General features: G+C 40.6%; 1 protein-coding gene across 2 annotated transcripts in view; it reads left to right on the top strand.

Moving 5' to 3' along the window:
* The window catches only part of Axud1 (AXIN1 up-regulated 1), a 36353-nt gene that overhangs the window by 17168 nt on the left and 4444 nt on the right, over positions 1–14741 (top strand). For both annotated transcript variants that reach the window (XM_019057711.2, XM_019057710.2), the window contains exon 4: positions 7034–7213. In XM_019057711.2, the coding sequence (XP_018913256.2) occupies positions 7034–7213 (180 nt within the window). The remainder of the gene's footprint in view (positions 1–7033; positions 7214–14741) is intronic.

Below are 14741 nucleotides of genomic sequence, written 5' to 3' on the forward strand. Positions count from 1 at the left end.
GTGTTATGAGTCGCATAAGGAAGCAGTTTTCGCATGATTTGGACCATGGCCCCTCTTGAAAAGGGGTTCAAACCTAAGGAACAAACATTTCCCTCACATTAATGAGTGTGTCTAACCTCCGAGAGTATTTTAACCCCAAAATTTCAAAATTTAAATAAATGGACCATTGCGGTTTTTGCACGAGCGTATTCAATTTGTAAGAAACAAATTTTCATATAATAAAACTGATGTCATGTTGCTCCAAGGAACTGTGTATTAAATCAGGAGGAACTATTTACATCAAGGGTGCAGAATCTTCCAAGCTTCCCTATTTTCATGCACCCACCCGCGGGCTTTCCACATTTTTTTTTAATCTGTTTTTCACAAAATTGCCCACCAATTTAAAAAAAGATGACCTTTTTCCCTCTTTTTCTTTGACTTTCGACCGATGACCCTCCAAAATTTTCCCTCTTGCCACATTTTACGTAATAGGACATTTTCTGCACCCCCGATTTACATACGTCCTTGGTTCCTTTTGATTTCATTTATCTGCACATACCTAGTTCCTTTTGGTATGAGTACGTCCAAAACAACAGGTATGTACAAATTCTAGTCTTCTGATACAATTTTAGGTAAGGGAAAATGCATTGCTGTTGAAGCTAATCAAAAAACACATAAATGGCTTCAATCCATTTTACTTTCCACCCCTGGTCCTAGAATTGGTTTTCAATTTAAGGTGGAACCCTACTACTGTAGTTCAGAAAACCGCTACCACGTGGCGCTTCGCCGAAAGCTGTCGTTTTTCCCCATGTTTTTTTATGCATCTGGGCGATTTGTTTAGACATAAGCCAAACTTGCGAAATTTTCCTAACGTCACTACAAGGATTATCATACAGGGTGCACCAAAAGTCCGTCTCACCCCTGCTAACTTTTGAACGAATTGAGCTAGGGTAATGAAACTTTGGGAATGTTCCTATCTCAAAGGGGACCATCTTTTGGGGGGGTCAAAATTTTGGTCCCCCCTCAGGGGGGGCGCGCGGGGCCCCCAACTTTCTTTTCAAATGGCAACCCCTATCTTGTGATACATCATTCGAAAGAGCATAACTTTCGAGCCCCACCCCTCAAAATCTATTGCCTCAAATTTCAATTTTTTTTCGCAGAATAGTAGTCCTAATGAGTCTCTACAAAATGCAAAAAATTTGGTCAAAATATCTTTCAACGTAAGAAAGATATAACCACTCAAAAATCGAAAAATCTTCAAAAGGCGGAAATACATACATACGTACATACATACATACATACATACATACATACATACATACATACATACATACATAAACCAACCAACCATACATACATACATACATATATACATACATATATATATATATACATATATATATATACATATATATATACACATGAATTTGAATAGCATATATTTTCGTGATCTACGACCCGTGATCGGTGCTCTTCGCAATGTCTCAGGTCTGGGTCCGACATCATGGGAGAATGCAATAGTGTATTTCCTTCGGAAAATACACTAAAACTAAGAATTTTGGCGCAAACCGCAGATCAATATCTTAATTTTTGACCGAGTTATGATAGGTCAAAGGTCAAATTTGACCTATTTTCCAAAAATCCTTACTCCGGTTCAAATTATCGTAAAGAAAAATATAAAACGGGAAAATTTACCAAATTGTGTCTGCTTTTAAGTAAAAATTGCAGAAATCACTTCGCTGTAATTTTAAGGGGGGGCTCGGACCCCCAAATACGTCAATTCAAAGGTCATTCAATTTTCCCGCGAAAAAAGGCAATTTCCCCTAGATTTGCCTCCACATTATCTCAGTAAGGTCAAAATTAGTTCAACATTACGTTGACAAGTCCCCAAATTTCGGGAAAAGTTAAAAAAAACGAAATTTAAACGGTCAAATATAATTTAATCACCTTAAATTTCGTTTTTTTTTTTAAACTTTTCCCGAAATTTGGGGACTTGCCAACGTAATGTTGAACTAATTTTGCTCTTACTGAGATAATGTGGAGGCAAATCTAGTGGAAATTGCCTTTTTTCGCGGGAAAATTGAATGACCTTTGAATTGACGTATTTGGGGGTCCGAGCCCCCCCCCTTAAAATTACAGCGAAGTGATTTCTGCAATTTTTACTTAAAAGCGGACACAATTTGGTAAATTTTCCCGTTTTATATTTTTCTTTACGATAATTTGAACCGGAGTTAGGATTTTTGGAAAATAGGTCAAATTTGACCTTTGACCTATCATAACTCGGTCAAAAATTAAGATATTGATCTGCGGTTTGCGCCAAAATTCTTAGTTTTTTATGCTCTTTCGAATGATGTATCACAAGATAGGGGTTGCCATTTGAAAATAAAAAGTTGGGGGCCCCGCGCGCCCCCCCCTGAGGGGGGACCAAAATTTTGACACCCCCCCCCCCAAAAGATGGTCCCCTTTGAGATAGGAACATTCCCAAAGTTTCATTACCCTAGCTCAATTCGTTCAAAAGTTAGCAGGGGTGGGACGGACTTTTGATACACCCTGTATGCTGAGCAGTCACGTACAATCAGTTTCTTTCTGCGACTATTATTTGCGGAAAAACTATGCACGCGCCGATGAAAGTTCCGATTTCTGCGCATTTCAAAATTCCCGCGCGAGCCTTTACAAATTCGGCCGGTTAGCGAAGAGAGTGGGGATCTGAATATTCATGCCTGGCAATGGGGTTGTTGCATGACTAAGGGATTTGAGAATAAAAAATATGTAGTCATAGAACTTTTCGCGATAAAAACGATGGTAACGTTCAACAAGTCAAAAATCGAGTCCTAAAGCCCGAAAAAGCCCGTCAAAGTTCCACCAAATTCAAGTTGAAAATAAACGATTTTCATTGGCTGCTGTACAATTGGTCAAACTACGCGTCACAACGTTTGGGTGTCTCTCCTCGCCACCATTACCCACATATTGACCGCAACGAACTACACCTCTAGAATGGCCGCGAGATAGCAAACCTGCGTAACGCGAATGGGCCGGTTTTTGAAGGCAGGAGGGGGGTGGGAGCCCAAGTATAGCTAACCTCAATCTCCATTTCTGCTGCGTCTTGCCCATAAGGATTACTTGTGAAAATTTCAACCTTTGTAAACTTTCATTTTTTTGAGGTTTTCTTTCAAAGTTCCTACTTTGTGAGTAAAGAAAACCTTTTGAGGTGCGATTGTTCAGCAATCTTTTCATTGCTATCACTTTATTCAACAATATTCGGCAAAATGTGGGCAGCGTCTGACATGGGTTTAGATGGCAGCCTGCTGTGTGAGCCCAAGTAAACCTAACCTATATCAACTTCAAAACGTTCCGGGTCTCTAACACTGGTCACCCATTCTAGAGGTGTAGTTCGTTGATTGACCGCGTGTTAATCTAGTGGAGGTTAAGTTCATCTCGAGCTCCGATTGGCTACGATGATGAGCGGGCGCTGCCGGAAAAACCCGAGCAGGGCCGGCTGCTGTGCACCACCCTCCGCTCACCGCCGAACGGCTCCTTTGCCCAGTGAAGATAACGGGGAAGGGGCGGTTTTTAACTCACTTTTCGACCCAGACATCGTTATGAAGAGCCAAAAACCTAGTCCGTAAACGATTCATCTTATCTTTAGGTATCCATCAAGATTAAAAAGTGAGTTTAGTCGGATAACTCGATTTTTCCTGATTTTTTAAAAGTAAAAACTCATATTAGCTCGCAGTTTAGATAGAAAAAAACCCGTGGCCGTGCGTTGTGACGTCAGAGTCACGTGATTTAGAGGCGCGGGAAGGAACCCCGTTTCAAATCGTCTCTGAACTTTCGACGCTTTTTCTCCATGTTCCAATCATCAGAAAATTTTAAAAAAACACCCTAACAATCAGGACACCTCCAACTTGTAGAAACTGAATTTTAAAAAATGCATGCAACAACCCCATTCTCTCCGGTATCTGCCCTTTTCTTCTCTCCCTTCCCATTTCTTTCTCTCACAATTAGCATCACCCCTTCGGACGGAACTAAAGCCTGATGCCTCTCCCTAGGCCTCGTCTCGACGGCGCAACTGTTGAGGGTACTTTGTTCAACTGTTGAAGGAAGGAGGTGTTGCAAAAATGTTTCACTTATAAGTGAAACTTTCAAGGTCAGAAACCTGGAACCTCGAACAGTTGTTTACCTCCGTGTTCTGAATTGATAAATGCTGATTACGCGTGAAGCGGGAGTTTACTACAGATGTTTTATTTCTGAGCGGTTATTATTTAGTAATATTTGCATACATTTCAGTATCAATTTTTTATTTTCGCCCGTAGCATATGTTAAGGTCGATGGGAGAGCAGAATGAACAAAGCCCGATTTGACGACACAACCTTTTATTCTATACTTCACAGAGCACACAGACCGAATAAATCCCGACGAAACGCACTCTCATTCCTCACCATCTCGTTGCTTCCCCCTCCAGTGATCAGCCGAGCAATCCACTCCTCTGATTGGCCAGGGGAACTCCTCGAGTGATGCTTCAAAGCAAACTCGAAATTTCCCCGGCCAACAGAACAGCCGTGCCAACTGAACAAAGGAGAGGCATGCAAGATCAGGGAGTCGCTGTACTTGACAGCATATCACCACAGCAGGAAAATAAAATTGTATCGAATATATTTTCTTTTCATCCATATCCGTGTTATGTTGCTGTTTTTTGTTTTATACCTGGTCGAAATAACGCAAAATATTCACCTCCCGTTCATAAGTATTAGTTCAGTTACCTCAGTTGACATTGTTTAACCTATAAAAATTAATGTTGTTCAAATATTCCCGCCTGAAAGTTTCAGGAATACATGCGTGTGCGTCGAGACAGGGAACTTCGGTTTGTGCAACAAACTTGCAGTAGTTGCACCTAAATCCCTCTATAGTTGCGCCGTCGAGACAAGGCCTTAGTACCTATGTAGTATCGAAGTGGCACCACTACCCGCTTCCGCACTGCGCCGCTGCGCTCATATTCGCTTCTTCCTTGCCCTCTAGTCGGGCGGATTAGCATAACTATCGTGCATATCTGGGAAAAAAGCATGAAACTTTCAGAATCAAAAAACAAATTTAGCCTGGGTCCTCAGTTTTGTAGGGTCCCATGGGGGTTGGGGGGGGGGGGGGGGGGGGCCTTAAACCATAAAAAGGTTTCTTAGTCAGGAATTGCGTTCATAAATCGGAAAAACTGACTAAACCGGCGGAATTTTCCACTCTAAAGTAACCTTCCTACAAACTGGAGTTACTTCACCCACTAACACCCCTCCCCCAATTTTCATTAAAGGACTTGGGGGAGGAGGGATTCCCTACATTTTCAGCTCGGTTTTTTCCTGTGATGTGTGAATAAGGAACGAAGTAGTGGAGCGGTTTTGCCGGCCGATGAATCGATTGTTCATTATTATATTAATTTGCATGATAAATCCTAAAATTCGTTATAGATATTCGAAGGGGGGGGGGTATTCGAATAGCCTGTAGACACTCGGACTAGGGCAGCGCAGCGCGGGCGCTTCCGTTTACTATGCCGAAACTTTGCACTCTGTTATCGTTCGTTCGGTGAAACAAGTTTACATGTCAGGGGAAGGGGGGTGGCCGATCTCCTCCAAATTCTCCCAAAAATAAGAAAAATGAAGGCATGGCTTAAAAGAACGCTCTGATATCGGCGATGCGCGTGATAATCGTGATATTTTTACGCTTTGGCAATTTTTTTTCAAAATTTTCAACAGCTCAGAGCGCACTTCTTGAGGGTAAAACTGAACAGCACGATCAGAGGATGTTATTTCAGCTTTATAATGGCGGTTTCAAACCAGCTATGTCACCTAAAATGTCTTTAAGAGCATGCAGGGTGCGGCTTTTACGATGTGTTAATCACTTATCATGGGTTTTTTCATAATTGGTTTTTTATTTTTCAAAATTTCCTCACAAATAACATACACACCACCAGTTGCTCAGCAAGTCTCTCACTTACATCATTGTTTCATGTGAATCTACGAGGGGGACCCAAAAAAACCGGAATTTTGCTGTAACTTGGCAACGATAGAAAACATTTGGGTTCCACCGCTAGGAGGTGTAACTAGGAACTATGAAGAGTCACTAGGCCAAATTTCGACATCGTAGCTCATTTTCTTTCATTTTGACGAGACTTGGCATAAGGGATTCGTCAGCAAGTTCGTCGTTTTTAAAGATGGGTCAATTTCAGTGTAAGTACGATTTTTCGGTTTAAAAATGGTGCTGTATCGCCCAAAACCCATGTACGGCTCTAAACCATTATAGGCATCGGCTAGAACCGATGAAAACATGAAAACAATCGCGTTTTTGTGAAAGAAGATGGTTAAGTATCATTTAATTAACCAGTAGATATCTATTAAATGTAATACAGACGTATTCAAAACATTGCTGTTAAAAATTTGGGCCTAAAATGCGTTCTTGCCGAATTGATCCTCCATTTTGCGCTCTAGCCGGTGACGGCCGCCTGGCGTTCAGCCGACGTTCGAACAATAAATCACACTTTGAAAAAACCTTTGTCCAGTCATGTTATAGGCAAAGCATGTTCCATGCGAGACTCACTCCAAAAATTGACAGCGTTTAGCCGCGCATAGCCTGTGAAAATCACCTATCTTCAAAAACGACGAGCTCAGCGAATATCCCTCACGCGAGGGCTCGCCAAAACGAAACGAAATGTGCTACGACGTCAAAAGGCCTGGTGACTCTTCATACCTCCTAGTTACACCTCCTAGCAAAAGAACCCGTTTATTTTCCACCGTTGCCAAGTTACAGTGAAATTCCAGGGGTATTTTAGTCTCCCCTTGTACTTTCTTATTTTTTACCATTTTCATATACTTTGTAAGTTTTGAGCCGGCCTGTTGGAGTAATTTCATCTATTTCAACTGCTGTGTATTTAGGAAGGGACAATAGTTTGGCTTTGTTCATGGACAGGGCAATAACGTCAATTTGGTATTATATTCAGAATTTTTTTTTTTTTAATTCATGTAAATTATAAGTATAGATGTTACTGTAATCATAATTTTATACTGAATTTTAGCCTGTACCAACACGACAAAGGCGAGCTTTGCTCCGAGCTGCTGGTATTCACAAGATAGACTCAATGGAAAAGGACGAATGCCGTGATATTAGAACCTCAAGGGAATTTTGTGGTTGTTCCTGCCAAGGTTTCTGTGATCCTGACACCTGCACTTGTTCCCAAGCTGGAATTAAATGTCAGGTATGTGAAAAAAAACAACTTATTGATGAATTTGCTACTTCAAGCATGGGCTTCAGATTGGCCCTTCACTTTTGTTGTAGAGAGAGGCTTCTTAGGCGACACTGCTGACTTTAACAACAGTGATGCTGCTACAGAGACAGTTGGTCTCTTGGTGGCAGAGAATAAACCAAAACCAAGGAAAATGAAGGGAATTTTATTTGACAGGAAAGAGTCATGAGGAAAGAGCTTGATGCAAAAACTGCTTTTTTGCCCCCCCCCCCCCCCCCCGAACTTCTTCAAACTTTATCTATCGATTACTCATACTTGAGCGCTTCTTTTCCCAAATTTTCAAACCCCCAAAAAAATTTTGTGGGGGCGCTAGGGGAGAGTGGAAGTCAAAACCTGTGAACCTCGATACCTCTTGAACGAAGAAAGACATCGAGGTCCGGTTTGGACGAAAAATCGTCTAAAAATGCATACTTTAAGATTCTAATGGTCAAAATCCCGATATCACATTTTCAAGTTAATATACAGGGTTATTCAAAAGTCACGCACCACTGGCCATGAGGGGGGTGGCCATTTGAAATTTTTGAGTTGCTCCCCGCCCCCTCCCCCCGAAGGAATCAAAACCTGGAAAGTACCTAAAATATTTCCCCCCTTGATCTAAGGAAAAACGCCTTAAACCGCAAGTCGATATCATAATTAGAACTGAAGTTATGGCCAGTGGTGCGTGAATTTTGAATAACCCTGTATGTCCTTTTTTTCAGTTTTTGAGTCGAGAAAATTTCTTTTAAACAAAGAATTCACAAAGTACTCATTTTTTTGTTGGCTCCGAAACCAGTTTTTAATATTTTTCGTCTCTTTCTGCATCCAACGAGTGGTCTATTAGGCTGGGGTAATAAACTGTTCCGGAGTTATGAGCGATTGAAGTTTCCGCGCGACGCGTGCCGACCGATTTTTGCACGCCTAAATACAGTTCCAAAGCCGGTTTTGGGTGTTAATAAATCAGATAAAATGTTTAAACCGTGCAAAATACATTTTTAGGAACTCTTGAGGGTCGCTGAGTTCAAAAATTTCAGATACTTCCAAAAAATTCACGTTTTGCTGTAGCGCTACTCGAGTGGCCCACTGAGTGGCCAACCAACCGGCATTGTTTATGACATTGTCTCGATTAAGTTAAGAATATAATTGCCAAAAATTTAAAAATTCGAACTCTCCTTTCTTCACTATTTGTCCGGACGAAGTTTCAGAGGGTCCGCTGACCCATCTTCAGCAGCGATAGTGCGAATACTGCGGGCATTGTTTTGTCTGAGGATGTATTTACCAATTTTGACCGAGTTGCTATCAGGTAAAGTCCACTTTATTGCAGTGTTGTCATAACTGTTCATGTCGGTTTTATCAACGAGTTGAAATAAGGGGTCATCTGTGCCTTCAAAATCAACGTTGAAGATATGGTTCTTGTTTTTAAAAATCAACATGAGCTCTTCAGTGTTGAGATCTTTGTTACTTCCTACCCTCATCCTGGGTTCAAAGTTGATGTCGTGGCTGTTTTCCCAGTGATGTCTGGAAACTGCTGACTTCAATATCTTCGTTTTTCAAGTTTCTTTTGTGTTCAGTGCCCCGTACTTTTATGGTCCCTTTGGTCTGGCCCATGTAAAATTAGCTACAATCTGTGAACTCTAACTTATAGACGCCTCTGCTGTTTTTAGACCGTAGGCCAGCAAGGGGTAAACCCCCCCCCCCTCCCCCCGCCCGGTGGGTATTTTGAAGAAGGTGATTCTCTTGAAGCTCTCAACTAGTAGAATAAGAATTTTTTGTTTACGCGAATTCCATAGTGGTGGGGGGGGGGGGGTAAGCCCCTTCTAAACCCCCACAAAATTGCTCAGAATTCAGACTTTTCCGCGAATTTTCTCATTTTTCTCTAAAAGGCTTGATTTTCAGGCAAAACTATACAAACCAATCTGAAAGCTCGTAAAAGGACTACGTGTAAAACGGGCCATTTGCGGCTCGGGGCGGATACCTCTGAGACTTGCCCTATTCATTCACCTAACAATGCCCCATCTTTTCCCAAAGTTTCAATCCTCCCAAAAATTTTGGGGAGACGCGGCGGGGGGTCAAAGTTAAAAACCGGCAAAATTTTGCGAATTTATTGCTTGAAAACCAAGAAGTTTTTGAAAACACGGTTTAAACGAGCGTATTCAACGTGACGAGAGCTTTCAGAAAATGTATAAAATCATAGGGTTTTGTCAATTTCAGCTCGAGTTATCGCCTCCGAAGCGCCGGAACGCTTAAAAAAGACCCCTTATTTTTTCACGTTTGGGCAGATTTAAAAAAAAGCAATTTTTTATTTTGATGAAAATCTGATATGTTGTTTCTGACTCTCTGTAGCCCCTCTAGTTCTTTACCGCATGCTAGGGAAATGTTTTGGTCGCGAGTCATAAGATCGGAAAGGAGCGAAGGTCGGGAAAATCGGCTATTTTAAACTGCGCGCGCGGCGTTGATCGGAAAGAAAACGTCCCTTCCCACTCAGTTCAACGAATCACACTCCTCAGCCGACCTCGCATTGTTGCCACATGTCTCCTGATCCGTCGCCCCGCGCATTTTAAAATAGCCGATTTTCCCGACCTTCGCTCCTTTCCGATCTTATAACTCGCGACCAAAACATTTCCCCAGCATGCGGTAAAGAACTAGAGGGGCTACAGAGAGTCAGTAACATGATATCAGTTTTTCATCAAAATAAAAAAATGGTTTTTTTTTTAAATCTGCCCAAACGTGAAAAAATAAGGGGTCTTTTTTAAGCGTTCTGGCGCTTCGGAGGCGATAACTCGAGCTGAAATTGACAAAACCCTATGATTTTATACTCGTCACGTTGAATACGCTCGTTTAAACCGTGTTTTCAAAAACTTCTTGGTTTTCAAGCAATGAATTCGCGAAAATTTTGCCGGTTTTTAACTTTGACCCCCCGCCGCGTCTCCCCAAAATTTTTGGGGGGCTTGAAACTTTGGGAAAAGATGGGGCATTGTTAGGTGAATGAATAGGGCAAGTTTCAAAGGTATCCGCCTCGAGCCGCAAATGGCCCGTTTTGCACGTAGTCCTTTCGTTCCGGAAAAGTTGTATTTGACTTTGGCCATGACCCGCGGCAATCCCAAAATGGGGTGCTTAAAATGTCAAAATATCTCAATTTTCCGCGAGAATGACCATTTCGCCGCGATTTCTCTACAGCCCACTAATAAATCCAAGAAGAGGACGGAAATGACCAAATGAGGCAGTTCGGCTGGTGAGGGATTGGCTTAAAAGCTATTGCACTATATGTAAAATTTCACCAGAAAAACGATGAGCACAATAAAAAGTTTTGAAAAAAATTGCTAAAGGGAGAAAATGCGATTTTAAAATCGTGCCCCTCAAAAACGTTATTTGAATCCGGGCCGTGGCGCGAACGCCGATTTTTGACGTCACACTTTAGGTGACCACCCTTGGTTTATTCCGAGTTAGCTACTGCCCGGTTTGTTTATTTAGCGAAAGGTTCTAGCTGTATATTGGGAATTAGTGGTAAAATTTGACGAGAAATTTGTTGAAACATTTGGTTTCGTCCGAAATTAACTCTTTCTTGATGAAGAAAGGCGTTAAAGTTCGCGAAATTTATTCACCGGGCGCCCGCGAGTGAGCATCGGCTATCGGAAACGACGGGCTCGTAAACAAACGAAGATTGATAACAGGAAGGATCCAAACAACTCGAAATCTTTTAATTTTCTTTACCTTTAAACCATTTCTGACTTCTACAAAGCATCTGACAATCAGTTTCATCGTATTTTACAACGTGGAGCTAGAGTCTATCGGCTCATTGTGATGTGTATTCAGAGCATTCTGAAACAGAAAGTCAGTTCTCACGAGTTCACACCCAGACATTCTTTTCTTGGATCACTCGCTTTTCATTTTCGCCTCAAATCAAGTGTTTTGTAGTTTCCTCATCTGAAGTATGTGGTTTTGAATACATACAAGAGTTTGAAGTTCACCTTTTTTTAGCATTAAAGCCTGTTGAGCCCTCAAACTTTACCGATATGATTACAGTTCAAGGTTCCTCTGGTCCGTACCAAGTGATTACACATCAAAGATTTGTCATATGGTTCTTCAAATTAACAGTTCAGAAGTAAGTTAGAGACTACAGTAACTTAATCCACTCCTGCCCTTTCCTTCAGTGTTTGTTCGTGTCTGTTCTTTATGCGTTACCACTCTAGTGCATACACCGGTAATGTAGGTTAGATAGGTATAATCGCATATTTTCTACTAGCAGTACCTTCTCTTAAGCGTTTTTAAGCTAATTTAGCAAAGATATTCCACCAGTTGCAGAAAATTGTGTGCGTAATGAATAAGTGAATATGAATACCTCCTTTTGGTGACTCAAAGTGTCTCAGATCCGTCTCAAGGAGGTTTTGCATGTAGGTGCATGATCAGTTTTGCCAAATGAAATTACTGCCCTAGCAGCTTCAAATTTATACTTTGATCTCTGATTCACTAATAAATGACACTTTATGGTGTCATTTATATTTAATCAGTTCAAAGCTAATTCGACAATGAATCATCAAAGGTCCGATCGAGGAAGAAATTTTCCGGTGAGTGCCACGGCTGAATCAACATTCCAACTAGACTTGTGAAGGTATCAACCCAAACAGATTCCTGAGGAAGTGATACCTATATGGTAAGTGGTAATTCTATTAAGGCTCATTCATTTCTTAGGTGCGGTGTGCATTAAAAATTTCTACATCTGCTCATCTGCAGTCATATACTTGAAGAGGAGTACAACATGAAATGTAGGTGAAGTAACGAAATCGTGGGAATGAAGTAATCCTACAGCTTCTCTCCACTGAGACACGGATGAAGTAATCTGAAAGCCTTAAGCTGGAAGTTGCCAATGATGGAGGTTCCATGGTGTTTTTCCTGCCTTGAAAGATAAGGTTGTGCTGCAGGCCTTAAGCACTATGGAAAATTTGAAATATTGTGATTTTAAACGCAGGCTATACTTCATCTAAGAATATGGAAATCGATCTCAAGTGCTTTCTCAGATAACTTTCAGAGTTTTTATTTTCATATTTAAGAGACAATTATGAGATGATTGTCCTACTATTCCTGGTATTTCTGATTGAGAGTAAACTAGTTCACTTGATGCATTCACTTTCCTTTCAAAGAATGAAATATTAGAGGTGACTCTCAAACACTGCAACCGAGAAAGGGCCTTTTTGCATCCAGTGCCTCAATTACGTATTGACTACGGTGTTCAACACTTCTACTTTAAGTTTAGATTTTAAATGGAAAACAAGTCGACTTACTGCTCTACATATTCACAAAATTTTCTGCACGTAGAAGATATAAATATCGCACACATTTCAGAAATTTTGTCGAATAATTTTTCCATTAGGACATCAAGAGAAGCAATCAGACTAAAACTTCGTGAATCCAGGTAAGTACTTTCTCAGATTAGCCATGCCACTACTTTTCCTCGCTTTTTCATTAATCATTATCCACAAAGTTAAACATACTTAATGTAAATGTTACACTAAACTTGTGTGTTTAACCTGATATTACCTCAGTAATTATAATTATCTTACCTGTTAAACTGTATGATGCAATGAAAAAAATTTCACTTCGAGACAGATGATCATTTCCTGGTTGATAACTTCGCAAGTCTAGTTGCAATGTTGATTCAGCCGTGGCACTCACCGGAAAATTTCTTCCTCAATCGGACCTTTGATGATTCATTGTCGAATTAGCTTTGAACTGATTAAATATAAATGACACCATAAAGTGTCATTTATTAGTGAATCAGAGATCAAAGTATAAATTTGAAGCTGCTAGGGCAGTAATTTCATTTGGCAAAACTGATCATGCACCTACATGCAAAACCTCCTTGAGACGGATCTGAGACACTTTGAGTCACCAAAAGGAGGTATTCATATTCCATTATTCATTACGCACACAATTTTCTGCAACTGGTGGAATATCTTTGCTAAATTAGCTTAAAAACGCTTAAGAGAAGGTACTGCTAGTAGAAAATATGCGATTATACCTATCTAACCTACATTACCGGTGTATGCACTAGAGTGGTAACGCATAAAGAACAGACACGAACAAACACTGAAGGAAAGGGCAGGAGTGGATTAAGTTACTGTAGTCTCTAACTTACTTCTGAACTGTTAATTTGAAGAACCATATGACAAATCTTTGATGTGTAATCACTTGGTACGGACCAGAGGAACCTTGAACTGTAATCATATCGGTAAAGTTTGAGGGCTCAACAGGCTTTAATGCTAAAAAAAGGTGAACTTCAAACTCTTGTATGTATTCAAAACCACATACTTCAGATGAGGAAACTACAAAACACTTGATTTGAGGCGAAAATGAAAAGCGAATGATCCAAGAAAAGAATGTCTGGGTGTGAACTCGTGAGAACTGACTTTCTGTTTCAGAATGCTCTGAATACACATCACAATGAGCCGATAGACTCTAGCTCCACGTTGTAAAATACGATGAAACTGATTGTCAGATGCTTTGTAGAAGTCAGAAATGGTTTAAAGGTAAAGAAAATTAAAAGATTCCGAGTTGTTTGGATCCTTCCTGTTATCAATCTTCGTTTGTTTACGAGCCCGTCGTTTCCGATAGCCGATGCTCACTCGCGGTCGCCCGGTGAATAAATTTCGCGAACTTTAACGCCTTTCTTCATCAAGAAAGAGTTAATTTCAGACGAAACAAAATGTTTCAACAAATTTCTCGTCAAATTTTACCACTAATTCCCAATATACAGCTAGAACCTTTCGCTAAATAAACAAACCGGGCAGCAGCCATATTGTTCGGACTAACTCGGAATAAACCAAGGGTCGTCACCACCTAAAGTGTGACGTCAGCTCTCAGCCCGCGCGATTCAAACAGCGTTTCAGAGACCTTCAATTTTTGGCGTTTTTGAAGTAAGATTTCTCAGAGCCAGAGGGCTCAAAAAAATCTGAAAAAAATTCTGTATACTCATTTCACCAAGGACTTTCATAATATGTAATAAAAAAATTCAGCCGAACTGGCTCAGACCTTTAACGAGCAAAACACTTGTAGAGTTTAGAAAATTCAGGGTAGCAGACCTGAAAACGGCCCTAATCAATACCCTTCCTTTTACAAAAGCGAAGCAGGACTCGTTAAATGGAATTATTAGCTCGAACAGCACTAGGTCCATTCCCCCAAAACTTCAATTTTTTAACTATTAACTAACTGCTCTCTTCCTTAACACGGCAAATCTCCTTGCAGGTGTCTTCCTCAATGTCGCCCTCAGGCCTTGACGCCTCCCTCAGTTCCTGAACCCACTTCACACGCCATGGTGACAGCTTTATAAAATCTGTGTCAAATTTTTTTTGGGGATTTTAAAAATACCAGGTTTTTTTTGTACTTTAAAACTGCAGTATACAAAAACTTATTGTCCATAGTGTATCGCAGACTTTTTGGATTTTGTTTTACATCACCTGGCTTAAAATTTTAGGCAGAATTCAAATTTATTGAGAAAAGTCATTTCCAT

Source organism: Bemisia tabaci, chromosome 1 (genome assembly GCF_918797505.1).
Source record: "Bemisia tabaci chromosome 1, PGI_BMITA_v3".
NCBI lineage: Eukaryota > Metazoa > Arthropoda > Insecta > Hemiptera > Aleyrodidae > Bemisia > Bemisia tabaci.